At 49.7% G+C, this 21,595-nt stretch overlaps 1 protein-coding gene across 1 annotated transcript in view; it reads right to left on the bottom strand.

Moving 5' to 3' along the window:
* Positions 1 to 21,595, bottom strand: part of BMP7 (bone morphogenetic protein 7) — an 84,557-nt gene that overhangs the window by 8,719 nt on the left and 54,243 nt on the right. Inside the window, exons 3-4 of the mRNA XM_069546832.1 lie at positions 20,872 to 21,020; positions 1,950 to 2,147 (exon numbers count right to left, since the gene is read on the bottom strand). Coding sequence (XP_069402933.1) covers positions 1,950 to 2,147; positions 20,872 to 21,020 — 347 coding nt within the window. The remainder of the gene's footprint in view (positions 1 to 1,949; positions 2,148 to 20,871; positions 21,021 to 21,595) is intronic.

Below are 21,595 nucleotides of genomic sequence, written 5' to 3'. Positions count from 1 at the left end.
TCCTCCAGGGGATCTTCCTGACCCAGGGATCGAACCCATGTCTCCTGCATTGGCAGGCAGATTCCTTACCACTGCACCATCTGGGAAAGCCATGATGGGAGGAGGTAAAGCACGTTCAATGGGCATGTGCAGGCAAACACACCCTACGAGATTCTGGTTTTTTAAGACTGTGGTGGGGCCCAGGCTTTGGTATTTTTTTTTAATTAAACCTCCAGGCAGGATTTAAGTGAACTTCAAACAGGACCAGGAAGTAGAAATCTAGAGCAAGAAAGCACATCCTAGTCAAGGTCGATGAGCTGTCATGTGAGGTAGTGAGGGCCCCATCCTGGGGGTTATGTAAGAGGAGACGATGGCAGTTTGGTAAGGATGTGGTAGGGGAAGCTGGGTGTGCAATTCTAAGGCTCCCCTTTCATTACCTTGGTTAGACCACTACACCTGACAGGCCTCTGAAACATGGGAGATTTTGCAAGGCTGACATTTGCCAGCACTTCCTGCCTGCCTGACATGGAAAAGCCTCTAGCAAGTCTCCCTACGCTGACCCCTCTCCAAGCGCCCCACCCTGCTCCCCACCATTCTCAGAGCAGCCAGAATGAGCTGCTTATCAACCCCACCCCACATCGCAGCTTGAAACCCTGCAAAGGCCTCCAAATTTGCTTTGGATGAAATTCAAACTCACGATGTGGCTCCCAAGAGGACACTTGACTCTGCTCACTCCCCAGCCGCACCCTCCCTGTCCCAGCCACGTGGCCTGCCCTCCACTGCCCGCCAAAGCTGCCATGAAAACTCCCTCCACTGTGCGTCCCACTGTCTGGAGTGCTGGTCTCCAGCCCACCCAACCTCACCTTGGCGGCACCAGCTTGCCCTGAAGAAGTCTCTGAACCATCCCCTAAAGGGTCCCTCATCACTATCTCCTGGCTCCCAGGGCTGTGATCAGTGTGCCTGTGAATGACAGCCCCCTTCTGCCCACCTTGCATGAACTGTGGGCCATAGCTGGGCTTTCGCTGTGGAACCCCAACCCCCAAGAACCTGGCATAGAGCATGCTTAAAATACAAATGAAGAGATTTTGTTGCTTTTTAATTGGGGGGATCAGATTCTACTTGAGCAGCCTATAAAAGAGTGGATGCACCTGCCAGAAAAGAATTCTTACAAAATCTCTGCGCACAAACTCTGGAACCACACAGACTCACTGGAGTCCATCTGGCAGGGCGCCCTGCTCTTAGAAAACATCACCAATCACAGTAACTGTATTTTTGATTTTCCCTGAAAAGGAAAATGAACAGCAATTTCAAAATTCTGGAAATGACCTTCTAGGTAAGGCAGAAGAAGCTATTGGCAATATATGTGGATCTGAGGGTGGGGGCTGCTCTGCCACACCCCCTCACCCTTCTAAACACCCCACGCTCCCTTCCACACTTCCTCCCACCAACCCCAGGCCTTTTCCAGCTCATGATGAACCCAGAGCTGGGAAGACTCTACAAGAAAATCTTACCATCCATGTTCAGCAAGTGTTAAAGTTTGCCACGAGTTTCAAATGCATTTCACTTGAAGAAATAAAATTAAAGATATAGCAACTCCCCCTCACTTTTTCTCCCTCCCTTCCTCAGGATGATGGGGTGAAGTCTTTCCTCTGTGTATGTTTTCATAGTTTTCCTTCATTTATTTGTAGCTCTTGTTTTTTTTGTTTAGAAATTTCGCATGATTTGGCATTCTGTGATACTCATGTTCTGCTACTTGCATTTCAAAATGAATTTATGACACAATTTACACAATGAAGATGGTGAGCTCTGGGCAGGAAGGGATTCTGTGGGTGGTGCTTCCTGCTGTATGGGTTCCAGAACCATCTGTGGAGCACTTGCATGGATGTTGAGCCACCCCTGGCTGGAGTCCTGCAGGGGGCTCCCTGTGGGCTCCTCGGGGTCCATGGAGCAAACCCCCCACCCCGGTGTACCTGCGACGTTGGCCACCCGCAGGGCTTCCTGGTTCTTGGGCGTCTTGGAGCGATTCTGGCTGCGCTGCTTGCCCCCCGTGGAGCGGGTGCTGCGGAGGTGGACTTCAGTGGCCTTGAAGAAGGCCACCATGAAGGGCTGCTTGTTCTGGGGCCCCTGCCGCCCGATCAGGCCCGCCAACTTGGGGTTGATGCTCTGTCCTATATGGGAAGCAGTCAAATGCCCAGAACAGGTGGTTAGTGGGAAGGGCTGAACAGATGTCACGTTAGCGAACCTCACAATGTCCATCTGTGTACTCGCCACACCTCCATCACAAGCATGGCCTCAGCGCTGCCTCTACACTGGGTTGTCCCAGGAACTTGGAACACAGTGGGAGTCACAGAGAGAACTCCCTGGCCTCTGGGCGTGCACACTGGTGGGGAAGGCAGGCAGGAATCATGCAGGGCAGGGAGCCCGTGGTGATGTGTGCGCGGAGACAAACGGAGCCGGGAGGGGTGTGACACAGTGTGACTCAGCGGCTCGCGACTGAAACCCCCACCTGACGCCCAAAGGAAGGGGGGTGGTGGGCAGGCAGTGGAACCTCTGAGTCCTGGTCTGACTCCCCATCCCTCTTCACCTGGGCCCAGCCACATCTGGAATCAACTTCACCAGCAGGAGAGACAGCCTTGGAGGCAGGACAGGCTCTGGCCCTCAGCCCACCCTCCCGGGTTCACATCCGGCCTCTGCCATTTGACACACAAATGCTCCCAGCAGACCTCTGCACACCGGAAGTGCTCATTAGATTAGATGCTAGTTCAGGACAGTGGTCCAGGAGATCAGACACGTGACCTGAGGGCTGAACCCAGGGGCCCTGGCTCCATCTGAGAGGTCTGGGGAATGCAGCAGAGGCTGTGCACAAGCACTGCTCGGTGGCAAAGGATCTGAAGGAAGCCAGAAGAGGAAGAGGGATGCCAAGAGAATTGGCAACCCCGGATACTGGGTGAGAAGGCGGGTGAGGCAGTCATGGTGTTCTGTGCTCTGAGGGTGGGTCCAGTGTGATGGGGGCTAAGAACAGGCTACCAGCTGCAGCAACAATGAAGCCATTGGTCAATACATACTTCACTCATTATTGAGACGTATTAAAACATGTTGTTACTCCAGTGTTAACTGATCAGAGACATCTCAGTATTCACTTACATGACAAATTGCCAGCCGCAAGTGTTAATTTCTGCAGAAGTTCCCCCCCGGTCAATAACTACTATCATGTCCAGTGGTGATAAGTATTCCAAAGGAAGATAAAGCAAGAAGACAAAACAGCTCAGAGAGGCTGAAAACTTGCCCAAGGACGAGTTTGGAAGTGAGGGAGCTGAATTTGAAACCAGGGCAGGCTGCTTAATCATGACAGATATGGTCCCTTCAAGTTTGGTGAAAGGGGCTGGAGGCCAGCGAAGGCACTGGGCCCAGTTACTCTGGAATCAACTTTCCCTGGAGCTCTCCAGACAGGCCAGATGTCCACAAACCCAGACGTCCAAGGACCAGCTCAGCATCAGGGACATTTGCTTTAGCTGTATTACAGCAAATGTTCAAAACAGCTCCCCCACCCACCACTACTTCACCTTAGTCCCTCTTAACGCCAGCTTTCCTGCATTCTTTAGCAGGGTTTCCTCGAGTTCACTCATCTATAATTTGAATGATTCTATAAAAGAAACCATTAAAGTCGAGCCCCTAGGAACTGTGCACCACCCCCCTCCCCCCAGAAGGCTGTTAGGGCAAAATAAAAATGCCTTCCTGAAAATCTGATGCTGTTTCAGATCCACTAAATGCAGTCACTGCACCTCTGAGGGAAGGTGTCTGGCTCACTTTGGCCACTGGCAGTACAGCCAGGTCCAGGGTCCCACAGCCTCAGCTGAGAAATGGAAAGACAGAGGGAAGAGGGTCTCCAGGTGGCTGAAACCTACATCTGCAGGTGACCAGCCCATGAGGAAGCTGCATGCTGGGGCTTCTATTTCCTCATCTGTGAAACAGGGGCAATGCCAATTGTCTCATCCATGCCCTCTCCCCCCCACCCCATTTCTTGCTATTCAACTCAATTGTTATTTAGGCAGCTGTGTCTTAAACTGACTCCAGCCTGGCCATAGTGGGCGGGGCCTGTATTCTAATACTCAGCAACCAACCCTCCAGCCATAGTGATTGGTTCAAGTGACCCAGTTGAGCCAATGAATGGAAGTTTCCAAGTGTAGGGTTCAGAGCAACCTTCTCTTTCCCTGGACAGCATTGAGGGAGGAAGGAGAGCCCAGAAACAGCCACCATCTGGCAACCATAGGTGGACTACATCACCAAATGGGGCTGGGCTGGTGGAAGGAAGGGCAGAGAGAACAAAAGACATGTGATTTCTGGTGATATCACTGAGCCACTGGATCAAACCAGTTCTAAAGTGGGCCAGATTCTTGCCCCAGTCACCCAAATGAATAAACCTCTTTGACTGTTTAGTACAAGTTGCCATCTTAGGGTTTTTCTTATCCCTTTTTCTTAGAGGCTTGGGGACTAGGGAACAGGGCAGCAAGTTATCTTGGGCCTGGCGGAGCACAGGCACTCAGAGGGTGGGTATGGATTATTCCCCTTCTGTCACCAAATACGAGAAAAGATTAAGGCTTAAAAGGTAAAAGCTGTGTCACCACAACAGACATTCAGCTTCAACAAAACACAGGAGTATGGAAAACTACAGCGAAATGTCCCTTCACTCCCACTAAGATGGCTAAAATAAAGGCAGACAAAAAACAAATATTGGTGAGGATGCGGAGAGAGTAGACCCTTCATATGCTGCTGTTGGGGTTATAAAAATGTGGCAGGTATTTTGAAAAACAGTTTGGCAGTTCCTCAAAGAGTTATATACAGAGTTCTCATACAACCCAGCAATTCTACCCCTAAGTATACACCCAAGAGAACTAAAAACATAGGTTCACAAGTATTCACAGCAGCATTATTCATAACAGCCAAAATGTGGAAACAACCCAAATGTCCATTAGCTAATGAATGGATAAATAAAATGTGGTGTATCCATACAAAGGAATATTATTCTCTATAAAAAAAAATGAAGTACAGATCCATGTTACAGCATGGATGAACTTTGAAAACGTTATGCTATGTGAAAGAAACCAGTCACAAAACATCACATATTACATGATTTCATTCATACGAAATGTCCAGAATAGGTAAATCCACAGAAACAGAAAGTAAATTTATGGTTTCCAGGAGCCTGGGGAAGGAAGGGCATGGGGTGAGTGCTAATGGACAGGAAGTCACTTACAGGGAAGACCACTAGACAGTGTGATGACTATACAAGAAGGTAAATGTACTAAAAACGACTAGAGGGTGAATTCCATGTTCTGTGAGTTATAAGTTAGTTTTTTAAAGTACAAAGAAGAAAAAAAAGGACAAGGACTTCCCTGATGGTCCAGTGGTAAAGAACCCACCTGCCAATGCCGGGGAAACTGGTTTGATCCTTGGTCCGGGAATATATTACATCCCTCAGAGCAACTAAGCCCCCGTCACAAATACCAAAGCCACCTTGCTCTATAGCCCGTGCTCCGCAACAAGAAAAGTGACTGCAATGAGAAGCTCCAGCACCAAAACGAACAGTAGCCCCCACTTGCCACAACTAGAGGAAGCCTGCACGCAGCAGGTCAAAAATAAATAATACATAAATTAATTCATTAATTTAAAAAAAACACAGGGGTAGGAATGATCCATCCACTGAATGCTGGGAGACAGTTTTTGTTAATAAATAGTATAAGGATGCCTATCACAGTGCCTGGCACTCATGGATTTAATGACCATTTACTAAATGAACAAGTGCCTTCTATGCCAACAGCGGATGGAGCACTCACAGGCCATCCAACCCTCTACATGGTCCCGCAGAACAGATATTGCAATGTCACTTTATAAAGAGAAGAAAGGTTACGCTATGAAGGCCTTGCAACAGGTCGGTGGTGGAGCCAGGATTTGAACCCTGTTCTGTTGGAGCCAAAGGTCAAGTTCTCAGCTGTGACATCAGCATGTCCCAGAGCTGCAAATACCCCAGTCTCCCTCCTGGGCTGTCCCATGTGCTAAAAAGAGGTCAAGGTTCCCTAACACAGGGTGGAGGCTGACATGAGCTTAGAGGCCCTCTTCACTCAGGGCCACACCTCAAAGAGCCACCCAGGGGTGGGGGAGGAGACAGCTCTCTCCCAGACTTGTCTTCTCCCTGGTGTTCCTTGAAACATCAACTATGCGACCCTGGTAACTGGGAAGAATGCGGAAAGAAGGACTCCGAACTGGCTCCATCCCCTGGCTTCCTCTTGGGGTTGTTGTTGTTCAGGTGCTAGGTCAATGTCCTTTGTGACCCCATGGTCTGCAGCATGCCAGACTCCCCTGTCCTTCACTATCTTTTGGAGTTTGCTCAGATTCATGTCTATTGAGTCGGTGATGCTGTCTCACCATCTCATCCTCTGTCACTCCCTTCTCTTTTTGCTTTCAATCTTTCCCAGCATCAGGGTCTTTTCCAACGAGTCAGCTCTTCACCTCAGGTAGCCCAAGTATTGGAGCTTCAGTATCTGACCTTCCAATGAATATTCAGGGTTGATTTCCTTTAGGAGTGACTGTTTTGATCTCTTTCCTGTTTAAGCAACTCTCAAGAGTCTTCTCCAGCACCGTGGTTCAAAAGCATCAATTCTTCAGCACTCAGCCTTCTTTATGGTCCAACTCTCACACTGGGACATGATTACTAGAAAAACCGGACATTTGACTATATGGATCTTTGTCGTCAAAGTGATGTCTCTGCTTCTTAATACGCTGTCTGGGTTTGTCATAGCTTTTCTTCCTGTTAGGGTGGGAGGTTATGAAAACACTACTTAGTGCTGTCCTTGTTGCTTCACAAAAAAACTGGCTTGGGGGCAACGTACTGTGGACATCTTTCCTTGTCAATGGAATGCATGTTGATCTCATCTCTTGTGGCTGCCCAGGGGTCTTGCATCTGCAAATCCTTTTGCCTTGTCCTCTTCTGTCCCAGATTTGAACAAACAACTTGCTTATTCATTTAGTGGTTCGATCAACAACGATTCATGGAGCCCCCACTGTGTGCCAGGCACTGTGCTGTGCTGATGCTGGGCGTAGCACCAAGCAAGGTGGCAGCCCCCATGAGCTGAGCAGAGAGTGAGGTGCGCTCAGGGACGAGGGGGGGCTGGTCAGCGGTGAGTCACATGAGGTCTCCTTGGGGGCTTGGGGTCCTGTTCTAGATGTGACAGCAGCCCCAGTGGATGTGGCAGGGCCAGAGTTCTGTGATAAGAGGCCCACTGGGGCTGGTGTGTGGGGAGCAGATAGAGTGGGGAGAGGGGAAGCCAAGTGGGGGTCCAGAAACAAGCCCCCACCCACCATGCCCTCCCCTGGACCCCCATAGTGCTCAGGGCAGCCTCTCTGGGCCCTGAACACACATTTTCCTCCTACAAATCATCAGCAACTCGGGGCAGGGATGGTCCTCTGCACCCACTGTTCCCACACAGGCTAGAGCTCTCAGATGGGACCCAAAGCTCGTTTCACCAAAACTCTGGCCCACAGGCAGGAGAGATCAGAGGCAGGACTGGTCACCAGCCCTCAGGCTGCCTGTCTGTGCAGGCAGCTAGATCCTGACCAGTATGCCACCTACGGTAATGTCATACTTAAGCAGGTCGTACTGAGCCCACCCAGCATTTACATGTTGAAACTTTCACCTTTTTACTGCATTTTACAGTGCATGGAAAAACCCTAGTCCAGTTAAAGGGATTTTCCAAAATTCATACCCCAATGAAGTCTAAGTCTGTAATTCTGTAAATAGTTTGAGCCTTTCCTTCTAGTCTTTTCTCTTCTTACCCATGCACATATTTGATAAAGTTGGAATCATACTTTGGGGGAAAAAAAGCACGTTCACCAAGAAGGTGATCGCAAATACAGCCGCCTCTCTATCCGGCACTGGGCATTTGGGCTGATGGTTCTCTGGGGCACTGTCGTGGGCATTGCAGGATGTGTTAGCAGCATACTTGGCTGTTCCCAAAATGCATCCCCGACATGTTTGCAGACCTGGCCACGTGTCCCCTGGGAGCAAAATGTCCCAGGTTGAGAGCCAGCAGTTATGTATACCCTCCCAAAAGTAATGCACAGACATGCAAAACGGAAGTCACTGTGGTCAAGTTTTTTGATGTGAAGCCCAGAGACAATGTGATGCTTTGTTAATGCAGGACAATTGGATGAGGGGGCATGGCATGGAGTACCAACCAGCCAACTAAACAATCCACTCATCTATTTACAAATATCCCTGGTGCCCACATGTCCCGAGCCCAGCACGGCTCTGTGCCCGGAGGGTGGAGGGGTGTTCCGACAGGAACAAGACAGGTCTAGGCCCTCATGAGGCCGACAGAAGGAAGGGCTGCCAAGTGACAGGCAGAACATGATATGGTGTGATTCCACAAGGGAGCAAAGAAAGTTAAAGCATATACCAACATATGTGGATATGTACATACATAAAGTTTATTTTTGTTTTAATATCCCCACAAAGGGCAGAGAAAGGCTATATTGGGGGAGAGGACGTGTGGATTGGCTGGGAGAGGAATTCCTTCTCATTTTATGATGTTACAATATATGGGCTTCACTTAGCACTTACAAGTATTTGTTTTATTTGTCTCTAAATGTCCAGGGCAAACCACACTGAATAGAGAGCCAAGCCAAACCTATTAGGTAGAGGGATTGAGCTGGGTGACATTCATCTAGGCAAAAGAGACACATCTTATTTTAACATAGGTCTGTATCTTTGGGAAAGATGAAAAGGATTTATATTCTAGACAAGCGTTAGTGCTCATGCTCATTCACACAGGGGTGTCCAACTCTTTGGACCCCAGAGACTATAGCCTGCCAGGCTCTTCTGCCCATGGGATTTTTCAGGCAAGAATACTGGAGTGGGTTGCCATTTCCTCCTCCAGAGGATCTTCCCGTCCCAGGGATCAAATCTGGGTTTGCTGCATCGACAGGTGAATTCTTTACTACCGAGCCACCTGGGAAGCCCTAAACGAGAGTTACTAGGTTTTAAAAAAAAGAAAAAAAAAAACAAAAAAAAAAACTGAAGATTTGCCCAAGGATGGGGTTATCAGATTTTGCAAATAAAAGTACAAGATGCTCAGTTAAATTTGAATTTCAGATAAATGAATAATGTTTGCAATACATGGGACATACTTATATTATGCAGTGATTTGCTGTTTGTCTGAAATTCATATTGAACCAGGCCATTCACATTGAACAACCATCTGTGTTTTATCTGCCAAGACATGCTCCTTTAGTCAAGAGAGCCTTTCCTGGCATGTGATGGTGACTGACCCCGCCACAAACTATAACAACCACAGTGTGGAGGCCTCCCACTCACCCAACAGGTAGGTAACAACTCTACCAATTGCTGATTTCTTCATCCTTGGAAGAATTCATGGCTTGCCTGTCTGTGGGGTATTCTGTTTCTACCTTTGACTTTTCTTAAATTTTTGTTTTCAAATTAATGTATAGGTTCCAACATTTTGGCCACCTGATGTGAAGAGCCAACTCCTTGGGAAAGACCCTGATGCTGGGAAAGGTTGAGGCCAGGACGAGAAGGGGGCAAAAGAGGGTGAGATAGTTGGATGGCATCACCGACTCAATGGACATGAGTTTGAGCAAATGCCGGGAGGTGGTAAAGGATAGGGAAGGCTGATGTATTACAGTCCATGGGGTTGCAAAGAGTCGGACGTGACTGAGTGACTGAACAACAAAAATCGACCTTCTTTTGGTAAACAGATCTGTTTTAATGTGTGTATGGGTTCATCTCAGCATCACTTCTGTCAGGATACAGGGCACTGCCCACACTCCAAAGAATCCCCTTATGCTGCGTAATCTCAGTGCATCCAACCAGGGTTAAGCCTGCCCTGTCCAGGGGACAGTGGCAGTTTTTACAACTTGGGGCAAAGAATGCTACTGGCATGGAGTGGGTGGAGGCCAGAGGTGCTGTTAAACATCCGACAGCATATAGGACATCCCCACCCCCCAAAATACACAGAAAATGACAACAGTGCCACGGTGGAGAAACCCTGCTTTCTTGTTGCTCCGTTCCCTGACTCCCAGAATCTAGCGATGCCTGACCTTTTTGCATCCTTACAGGTTTGCACTTTCTAGACATTTCATATACAAGCACGCCTAGTTTTCTGTGTCAGCTTATTTCAACCCACGTGTCTCTGAGATGCTCTCATGGTGCCATGAGTTTCATGGTCCACAGTGTGGATGCACGAAGTCTGGTGACGCATCAGCAGCTGAAGGGCACGTAGGCTGTTTCCAGCAGGGGTGAGCACAAGCGCCATGAGATGTTTACGGACAAGTTTTGTGTGGACCTACATTTTCATTTCTGTGATGTGAAGCAGAGATGCAATCCTTCGCGTGGCCCATTTCCCACATTCTTTGCACACTCTCAGAGTCGATCAGGGCTGGCATCATCCCGCCTGCCATCTGGAGAGGCCAGGGAGGCTACAGAGCGGCTCTGCTTCCCTGGCAGGGCTGAGTCCGCTGCTAACACTAACCAGGGGTGGCCAACTAAAGTCCATGGGCCAAATCCAGCCCTCTGCATCTTTTTGCAAATACAGTTTTGTTGGAACAAAGCCTTGCACATCCATGCACACATTTACCATCTGCTTTGCTGCTGCTGCTGCTGCTGCTGCTGCTGCTAGGTTGCTTCAGTCGTGTCCAACTCTGTGCGACCCTATAGACGGCAGCCCACCAGGCTCCCCCGTCCCTGGGATCCTCCAGGCAAGAACACTGGAGTGGGCTTCAGTGCATATATTTACTGCCACTCTAATGACCAAGTTGAAGAACCTCACAGAGAGCGTTTGACCCACAAAACCAAAACATTTATCATCTGGCACTTTACAGAAAGAGTTTACTGATCTCTGGACTAACTGACCCAGATCCATATAATTCTAGACTTGTAAAGAAAACCATAAAATGTCCCTGTGAGATAAGATGCCTTTACTGTCTATTATCTGCCATGGAAAGGGTTCCTGGAAGAGTGGGCTCTACCCATTGCTGGTTCACAGCAGATTATTGAGTATGCGCTTCATGCCAGGCACTGTGTGGAGCCCATTCTGTGTCCGGCTCCTCAGGCAGGACCACTGTGCTACATGCTGTGCTTAGTCGCTCAGTTGTGTCTGACTCTTTTCAATCCCATGGACTGTAGCCCGCCAGGCTCCTCTGTCCATGGGGATTCTCCAGGCAAGAATACTGGAGTGGGTTGCCATACCAGGGGATCTTCCCAACCCAGGGACTGAACCTGGGTCTCCCACATTGCAGGCTGATTCTCTACTGTCTGAGCCAACAGAGAAGCCCACTGACTACTAGCTACTCCATTTACAGATGCAGAAAGATGACTGGAGGCTACAAACTTGACCACTGAGCCTTCACCAAGCGCAAGTGGCTGGAAAAGCAGAAAGGAGAGATTGCCCAGGCACGGACACAGACCACTTCTGGAGCCTCCAGGAGTTGGAGGGATCCATGGAGACTCAAAGGGGAGGTCCTTACAAGAGGCGGGCCAGGTGGGGAAGGGTGTGGATGTTGGACTCTGGGAAGTGAGTTGAGGACCCGGGACGAGCCAGCGCATCAGGCCACGGCTGGCAGGTCCCAGTGGCCCGAGCAGAAGTGGCACGCCCAGCCCAGAAGAGCCCAGGAGCAGACAAGAAGCACAACATGGGCCGCCCAGAGAGGAGGAAGGGCAGCTCAACTGCAGAGAGTGGGGACATTGTGGTTTTCTTGTGGCTTCTTTGTTTTCCAGGCCTACAGCTATCGGGTGCCCCTCAGAGTCCCAGAGCATAAGAATGCTCCTCCTTCATTGTGCAAAACACATTAATTCCAGCCGCTCCTCTCGATGGACTAAGTGACCAGTGAGAACACAGTTAATGTTTGTGACATCTCCTTGCCCCAATTTCCCAAGGCCACCCCAGCCGCCAGTGACCACCAGCCCTGGAAGGACCCACCCCAGCCTCCTGGTCATCAAGGCCTCTTCCTTGGTTCTCTCGCTCTGGCTTCTAAACAAACAGGATGTGAAGCAATCACAAGGGCGAAGGCACCTGGGAGCCAGCTGTGCCTCGGGTGGACTGCTCGCCAACCTCAGCTTGACGGGGCTTAGTCTCCTCGGCCTCTGTGGGCGATTGGCTCACTCCCGGGGTTGTCCCCAGCTGCTGCGGCCGGCACCACACTTGCACAGCATATGCCCTCAATCCTTTAAGTGCCTCGCAATCCCATTTGATCCCATCTGGGCTGATCAAGAATAGGGATATGTACTCTTGCAGCCCTGGAGAGAAGCCTGAGGGCCTCTCTGCACATAGAAGTCCAGCATGAGCCTGAATCTGCCTCCTGATGGCAGAGATGGGTGGGTGGGAGCAGAAGGGGCCCTTCTGGTCTTGGAGCTCTGGGGAGGTCAGGAAGCTGGAGGTCCCCTACGAGAGAGTATGAGAGGGGAACTGAGACCCTCAGATTATATTCTTGGGTCAGGGAGCCAGGGCTGATCAGTGCTGCCCTCCCGAGCCGTCAGTGATTTCTTAAGCAGACAAGGGAGAGAAGCAGGATCCTATAAGTAAGGACAAGAGACTGGAACCCTTGTCTTGGGAACAAAGGAGCAGGTGCTTCTGTGTCTGCAAAGATGTAAAAGACTCCAGCCCAAATCAGTATTCACTTCGCCGCTGCTTGGCGATGGGAGGCAGTATCATGAATGCCATGTGCAGGAAGCCCCCTGAGCCGTCCTCAGGATGGGAGAAGCCTTGTCTTGTTCAAGCTGGGGCAGAGTCTGCAACAGTCCCCTGGCCCATCAGAGCTCCACACAGATGTTTGTTGAGTGAATAAATGTGCTTTCAACGTAGGCCAAAAGGCCCTTGACTGTAGGAAGCTGGTTCTGACCACCAGGTGCTGGGGCTCAGAGGGTTCATCGTCACTTCCCAGGCTGGCATGCAGGCCCTGGGCTGACTTGTCCATCAGGCCCGGTGGTCAGGCCCACGGTATTTTTAGGGGCCCAGGAAAACACTGTAATGTCTCTTAAAATCAGACACAAAACATGAGGTTTTTAGGGCTGGACACAATGTTTTCATTTTTAATCCAGCTAGGATTATATTCGTTATACCCAGATGGTTATAAACGTAATTTTTAATATTTTTGAATGGAGGGAGGACCCCCGGCCACTTCAGTGACACTGGCTCCTCTAGTTAGTCCTGTGGGAAACCCACTGTCTTCTGGGTCCTTTTTCAAACTCTCTTCTCAGGAAAGGGGATTTGGAGAGAACAGCCAGGCAGAAACCAAGACGCTTTAGGGTCCCGGGCTCTGTCTGCATGGCCAGCTTTGCACCCAGCAGGAGCTTGTTAATGACACACTGCCCCCAGGTATGGCCACTGGTGACGTCATTCCGCGGACTGGGTGCTGGCCCTGGGCTCAGCATTTTACATGAATTCACTCTTTTCTTCCTCCCAGCCATAATCATGCCCGAGGAACAAGGGACATGGCATCAGAAGGCTGGACTGAATTCCTAAGATCACATGAGGCCGCCCTGTGGAGCACCAGGCTCCTGGGTCCTGGAGTCAATGCAGGAGCTGCAGGCCTAACCCCCCTCTGCTCCTGCACGAGACCCCCTGGTCCAGGCAGGCTGTGAGGGTTCAGCTCTCAGTAGCACCTCCTGGACAGCCCCCTTGCCAGCTGGAAGGCCCTCCACTCTAGTGTCAGGCTCCCTTCTGCTCAGGAGGCCTCTTCTCCCCTCTCCCACCACCCCCTGGGGGTGGGAGGGTGCCCAGCTTGTGTGGCTGGGGCAGGGGAGGAGCTTCCTGTCCTCGTCTGTGCAAGGAGGGACAGCAGACACCAGCCCTCCTTCCGGCAGCATCCCATCCTCAGAGATGAGATGAGGCTCCCCACTTGGTTCCTGATGAGCCCCAGGTGCCCAAGGGGTTTATGGGCTTCTCCCGCAGGGGCTTGCTGGCTGGCGGAGGCCCCAGCTGTGCACACTTTCCGACAGGAGGGCTGCAGCTGGAGGAAGAGGAAACAGATACACGCTTCCTGGGTGGTCTCAGGCGGCATTTGGAGACCGGGCTCACCTCACCTCGCCCCAAACATCAGGAAAGGAGGTCTGTAACTCCTGTACTTCACAAGGATGGAAGTGAGCTCGCTGTAAGATGCTGCATGCCTAGCTCAGCGCCCCATCCCCTCTCCTCCCAGATGGGGCACTGGGAGTTGGGCACGGGTGCCATGCCCTGGAACTCGTCCTCTCCAGGTGCTGTCCAAGGCAGCGATCCTCACTGAGTTCATATTACACCTAGCAGGTGGTCCCAGGGCAGGGTCCAGGCTATTTCCACAGGCCACGCAAGGCTGGCACACAGTATTTGCCCACTAATCTGCCCATCACGTGGACCCCAACATTCACGGACTCCCCAGCAGGCCCCGCTGATCTTGCACCTGTGTAGGCATCCAACATGAAATGGTTTGAACTCACATTTAGATGTGGCCAGCCTGAGCACCATCTTATAAACAGTGTACCCCAAAACATAGGGCATGACTTCAACAGAATCTTATCACTGGGCCAGATCCCAAGTTACTGAGGAGCTTGCGAGAAAAGGCAGATTCCTGGGCCCATCTTCAGGGACTTGCCATCAGAGGGTCTGGGGGGGGAAGCCTGGGAATCTGTATGTTCAATGTGCCTGCCACCCTGATGATTCTGATGCAGAAGGAACCCCGTGGAGGAAAAGTTTCCCAGCCAGGAGCCTGTGGTCTCAGAAATGCTGGGCTCTCTCGCTTTTTATCTCATTCCCCCTTCAAAGATCCCAAAACTCACATGCCCAGCTGGCCACTGAATATTCTGCCCCTCCCAGATGGTGTGGGTGGGTGGGCCTTCCCTGACTTGGGCAACCAGACCAAACTTGCTGCCTCAGCGTGCACAGCACCTGGACAAGTCAGGTGCCAGGGCGGCAGCATCCATGCCCAACTCCAGGGCCCCATTAGGAGGGGAGGAGGTGAGGCACCAAGTCAGGGGCCCGGCATCAGACCCTTACCCTAACTCTAGGCAGCATCTTGCGGCCCCTAGGCTATACTCCTCCTGCACGGAGGCAGCTGATGGAATATGGAGACTCAACACCCCTCAGGGGCCTCAGTTCCCTCGCCTGTCCCATGGAGATGTTAATAATAGCATCCACCCAACTGGTAATGGTGAGGATTATAGGAGACAATGGCAGAAAGCACTTACTTTGTGCTTAGCAGCTACCACATGTTAAGCAATTAAGCTTTTCACTCGCATGAGCTCATCTAATCCTTCACAACCACCCTGAGAGGTGGAAGCTATTATTAACCCCATTTTCCAGATGAGGGACATTAAGTGACTCACCCTGGGTCATGTGGCTAGAAACAGCAGAGCTGGGACTCAAACCTGGGGAGTTTAGCCAGCTCCTGAGCCCAGGCTCTAACCATCGGGCTGTGACACCTCAATACATGCCAAGCCTCAGCAAAAGGTGGGGGACAAAGACCCTGGGTGTGGGGGAGAAAGGGGTTGGCAGGCTTGACACTGGGTTGAGTGTCACTTAAGAGAAAAACCGAACCTAAGCCATCCCGAGCCAGAAGGGTAGGCAGGAGAGAGGAGCACCAGACCCACTGAGGTCAAGTTAGCAGGCCAAACCCATATCCACAAGTTCAAGGAAAAGGTCACTGTGAAGAAAGCAACCAAGTCTCCCTCAGCCTCACTTGTGCCCCATACCCAATATGTTCCACAGGGACTTTTAAGAACAAAGAAGAGCTGAATGAACCTATTGCCAAATAAGTTTGGAATTCGTCTATGCTGTTGACCCTATCAGGATATTCATAATGGACATCGGCAAAATAAAGGTTCTGATAAGTCCTGCAGTGAAACCTGCTTAGTTCATCCCACCTAGCCTTTCTTGCACGTAACTGATCATGATTCCTCACAGAACACAGTTTGAGAAACTCTGGTAGTGGCAAACTCCTTCCATAAACAGCATTTCTGAAAATAATATTTTCAGCTTTTCTGGGCCATGGTGTTGCTGTCACAACTCCTCGCCTCTGTTGTTACAGCACAAAACAGGCTCAGGTGATGGCATAAACCAGTTAGTATGACTGTGGAATACTAAAACTTTATTTATGGACACCAAAATGTAAATCTCATATAATTTTATGTCACAAAATAGTCTTTAAAGATTTTGTCTCAGCCATTTAAAAATTTGACAACTATTCTTAGCTTACAGGCACCCCAAAACAGGCTGGAGGCTGAATTTGGTCCACCATGCATAGCTTGCCAATCAGGCATAGAACAACAGGAAACTACAGTACCTTCTAGGACCCCACTATAAAGTGTTAGGGGCACGGAAAGGGGAAGGAAGGTTTGGGGTGGGAGGGAAGCTTGGGGGAAACCGTCAGTACGAAGAAGACTAGACTGGATGGAAGACAAGTGTGGCCCTAAACTCTGTGACCATTCCCATATAGCATGTGGCCATAGACAGATAATCCTGGAGAAAAAAATTATAAAATGTATCTATGCTGTCTAAATCTACTTGGCAAAACCCAGCACTGACCACAGTAAAAGAAAAACTAAAAACTGGAACAATATTTACAGCTCAATCACAAAGGACCAAATGTCCCTAAAATGTGAAGCAGAAAAAAGCCCAACACCCTCTGCAAGCAATGGACAGAGGAGACAGACAAGGAGGAAATGGCAAATTTAGAGGAAGGGCTCAGCCTCGTTCAGAGGAGAGAAAAGCAAAGCAAAACCATGAGATCCCATGTGTCATCTATCGGATTAGCCAAGACAGGTAAGTCTGAAAGCTGATGAAGACTACGCCTGCCAGTGCAGGAGATGCATGTTTGATTCCTGGGTTGGGAAGATCCCCTGGAGGAGGAAACACCACACCAGTATTCTTGCCTGGAAAATTCCAAGGGCAGAGGAGCCTGGCAGGCTACAGTCCATGGGGCCACACAGAGTTGGATACGACTGAACGACTGAGCATCTTCCTTCCAAAAAAGAAGGGGCACCGGTGCCCTCATACAAATGGAATGACCTCTCAGGAGGGTAAACTGATAATACTGATCAAAACTACAAACAGACAATGTAACTTTTAGGAACTATTCCTAGAGTTACACTCACTCAAGGGGCCAAGGACATATGCCCTGCAGCCCTGTTTGTAACAGTGAAAGATGGGAAACTCTAGACATTCATCACGGGGGGCCTGGATGAGTCACCGTAGGTGGTAGTAACAACTTCTAGGGCATGTGTATTACGAGCCGAGTCCTCTTCTCAGCCCTCGCTACTCAAAGCACAGTCTGGGGACCAGCAGCCTCTGAATCGCTTGGGGGGCGTTTGGACCACAGCCTCCTCTTTGCCCCAGACCTGCTGAATCAGAATCTGCATTTTCACAAGAAGCCCAGGGATTCCTGTGTACCTCAGGACATGATTTTTTAAAGTTTTCTGTATTAACTCACTCAACCTCAGAACAAGCCAATGGCCCAGATCAGTTCAGTTCAGTTCAGTCGCTCAGTCGTGTCCGACTCTTTGTGACCCCATGAATCGCAGCACGCCAGGCCTCCCTGTCCATCACCATCTCCCGGAGTTCACTCAGACTCACGTCCATCGAGTCCGTAATGCCATCCAGCCATCTCATCCTCTGTGGCCCCCTTCTCCTTCTGCCCCCAATCCCTCCCAGCATCAGAGTCTTTTCCAATGAGTCAACTCTTCTCATGAGGTGGCCAAAGTACTGGAGCTTCAGCTTTAGCATCATTCCGTCCAAAGAAATCCCAGGGCTGATCTCCCTCAGAATGGACTAGTTGGATCTCCCCACAGTCCAAGGGACTCTCAAGAGTCTTCTCCAACACCACAGTTCAAAAGCATCAATTCTTTGGCACTCAGCCTGCTTCACAGTCCAACTCTCACATCCATACACGACCACAGAGAAAACCATAGCCTTGACTAGATGGACCTTAGTCAGCAAAGTAATGTCTCTGCTTTTGAATATATTATCTAGGTTGGTCATAACTTTTCTTCCAAGGAGTAAGTGTCTTTTAATTTCATGGCTGCAGTCACCATCTGCAGTGATTTTGGAGCCGAAAAAAGAAAGTCTGACACTGTTTCCACCGTTTTCCCATCTATTTCCCATGGAGTGATGGGACCAGATGCCATGATCTTCGTTTCCTGAATGTTGAGCTTTAAGCCAACTTTTCCACTCTCCTCTTTCCCTTTCATCAAGAGGCTTTTTAGCTCCTCTTCACTTTCTGCCACAAGGGTGGTGTCGTCTGCATATCTGAGGTTATTGATATATCTCCCGGCAATCTTGATTCCAGCTTGTGTTTCTTCCAGTCCAGCGTTTCTCATGATGTACTCTGCATAGAAGTTAAATAAGCAGGGTGACAATACACAGCCTTGACGTACTCCTTTTCCTATTTGGAAACAGTCTGTTGTTCCATGTCCAGTTCTAACTGTTGCTTCCTGACCTGCATACAGATTTCTCAAGAGGCAGGTTAGGTGGGCTAGTATTCCCATCTCTTTCAGAATTTTCCACAGTTTATTGTGATCCACACAGTCAAAGGCTTTGGCATAGTCAATAAAGCAGAAATAGATGTTTTTCTGGAACTCTCTTGCTTTTTCCATGATCCAGTGGATGTTGGCAATTTGATCTCTGGTTCCTCTGCCTTTTCTAAAACCAGCTTGAACATCAGGAATTTCACGGTTCACGTATTGCTTAAGTCTGGCTTGGAGAATTTTGAGCATTACTTTACTAGCATGTGAGATGAGTGCAATTGTGAAGTAGTTTGAGCATTCTTTGGCATTGCCTTTCTTTGGGACTGGAATGAGAACTGACCTTTTCCAGTCCTGTGGCCACTGCTGAGTTTTCCAAATTTGCTGGCATATTGAGTGCAGCACTTTCACAGCATCATCTTTCAGGATTTGAAATAGTTCAACTGGAATTCCATCACCTCCACTAGCTTTGTTCTTAGTGATGCTTTCTAAGGCCCACTTGACTTCACATTCCAAGATGTCTGGCTCTAGATTAGTGATCACATCATCATGATTATCTGGGTCGTGAAGATCTTCTTTGTACAGTTCTTCTGTGTATTCTTGCCACCTCTTCTTAATATCTTCTGCTTCTGTTAGGTCCAGACCATTTCTGTCCTTTATCAAGCCCATCTTTGCATGAAATGTTCCCTTGGTATCTCTAATTTTCTTGAAGAGATCTCTAGTCTTTCCCATTCTGTTGTTTTCCTCTATTTCTTTGCATTGATCGCTGAAGAAGGCTTTCTTATCTCTCCTTGCTATTCTTTGGAACTCTGCATTCAGATGCTTATATCTTTCCTTTTCTCCTTTGCTTTTCACTTCTCTTCTTTTCACAGCTATTTGTAAGGCCTCCCCAGACAGCCATTTTGCTTTTTTGCATTTCTTTTCCATGGGGATGGTCTTGATCCCTGTCTCCTGTACAATGTCATGAACCTCATTCCATAGTTCATCAGGCACTCTATCTATCAGATCTAGGCCCTTAAATCTATTTCTCACTTCCACTGTATAATCATAAGGGATTTGATTTAGGTCATACCTGAATGGTCTAGCGGTTTTCCCTACTTTCTTCAATTTAAGTCTGAATTTGGTAATAAGGAGTTCATGATCTGAGCCACAGTCAGCTCCCAGTCTCGCCCAGGTCTTGCAGCTGAGTCACAAGGGAAGTACCCAATAACTCGGACTTAGCTGCCTCTGGGAGGTGGAACGCAGCAGCTGGAGGAAGGACGTCAGAGGGAAGCTATTCAGTATTGCACACATCTGGAACTTAAATTTTGAGCCTGGAACACGTATTGTTAATACCTAAACTAAAATACAGGCTTCCCTAGTGTCTCAGACAGTAAAGAATCTGCCTGCAATGCTGAAGACCCAGGTTTGATCCCTGGGTCAGGAAGATCCCCTTAGAGAAGGGCATGGCAACCCATTCCAGTATTCTTGCCTGGAGAATCCCATGGACAGAGGAGCCTGGTGGGCTACAGTCCATGGGGGTCACAAAAGAGTTGGACACAACTGAGTAATTAACACAACATAACACACTAAAATATAAAATTTTTAAAACTGGTATAAGAAAGATGTTACACATCCTAAAACCACCCCCACTTCATAAGAAATAGACTTTGTGGAAGGGGAAATTGGCACAGCCAGGCCCACCCTACTTCTCCACTTGCCTTCCTGTCTGCCCTTCTCAGAAAACATGGTCATGGCATGTGGGAAAGATGCTGGGGGAGGGCAAACAGTAGGTTCTCCAAGTATTCGGGATTCGGCACTACATTCAGTCTCTTGGAAGGGGGTTCATGCCTCACACCAGTGCAATGTCCTTGACTGGGGAGATTTTGCCCTGCAGGGGACACCTGACAATGTCTGGAGACATTTTTGGTGTCACAAGTGGGAGAGGCTATTGGTTTCTAGTGGGGAGAGGCCAGGGATACCATGAAACATCCTACAAAGCCCAAGAATCCCAGGATGTCCTGTGTCCTGAGTTTGAGGGGCCTGCATCAGCACAGCTCAGATGTTGCATGTGCGAGCATCACTAGGGGCTCAGCTGAAGTGCAGGTTCAGATAGGGCAGGCCTGGGATGGGCCAGAAGGTCTGCATTTCTAACGGTGGGGGCCACCTGTGCTGTTTCGGAACCACACTTGGAGCAATGAGGCCTTACCCAACCCAGCTTTGGCCAACAGTATAAATGCCATATGAAAAAGGGGTAGAGACTGCTTTCATTTGGATTAGGATGCTGGATAGGAAGTGCTGATGGGGTAGGGAGCAGAGGAAACCTGGTCCTAATAGACATGAGTTGAGCTCCCTCCCAGGTCTCCAGTTCCAGGCCGCATCAGCACAAGCTGGGGTGCTGGCCAGGGACTTACCGTCCAGAGTCTCCACCGACAACTGCAGGCCCAGGTTGTGCCGCGGGTTGACCACCCAGTGGTTGCTGGTGGCTGTGATGTCAAAAACGAGCCAGCCCTCCTCTGAGGCCCAGAGGGTGCGGCTGTCGAGCAGGAACAGGTCAGACTCCCTGCAAGAGAGGAGAGAGACGCAGGCTCCAGGTCAGCAGGTCATGGCTTGGTCACCTCCGTCAGCCAGTCAGCCACTGGTGCATGGGAGGACTTTGTGAGTGGGGGAGCTGGCAGGAGGTCCGCCAGCCCCTCTCCCGACAAAGTGTGTTCATCAGACAAAGATCCAGCCATGGAGACCGCCGATGGGAGACAGAGTGCAGAACGGGGGTAAAGAGATATACAGGAGACAAGGAGCTGCTGCGAGACAGACGTGCCCTTCAGATTTGTTGGGGGTGACAGAGGATGAGATGGTTGGATGGCATCACTGACTCAGTGGACATGGGTTTGAGCAAGCTCTGGGAGATGGTGAAAGACAAGGAAGCCTGGTGTGCTGCAGTCCATGGGGCTGCAGAGAGTCAGACACGACCGAGTGAATGAACAACAACAATGTTGAGGGAATTCCAGTGGGACAGAGGACAGGAAGGCAGGAATCTCACCATCTCCATGAGGCTAGAATCTCAGGGAACAGAAGTTCACCCTTGTTCACTTATTCACCACTTGCCAGGCACTGTCCCACGTGCTCTATACATGTTGT

The sequence above is a fragment of the Ovis canadensis genome, chromosome 13 (assembly GCF_042477335.2).
Source record: "Ovis canadensis isolate MfBH-ARS-UI-01 breed Bighorn chromosome 13, ARS-UI_OviCan_v2, whole genome shotgun sequence".
In the NCBI taxonomy this organism is placed as follows: domain Eukaryota; kingdom Metazoa; phylum Chordata; class Mammalia; order Artiodactyla; family Bovidae; genus Ovis; species Ovis canadensis.
This window is presented reverse-complemented; position numbering and strand designations above follow the sequence as displayed.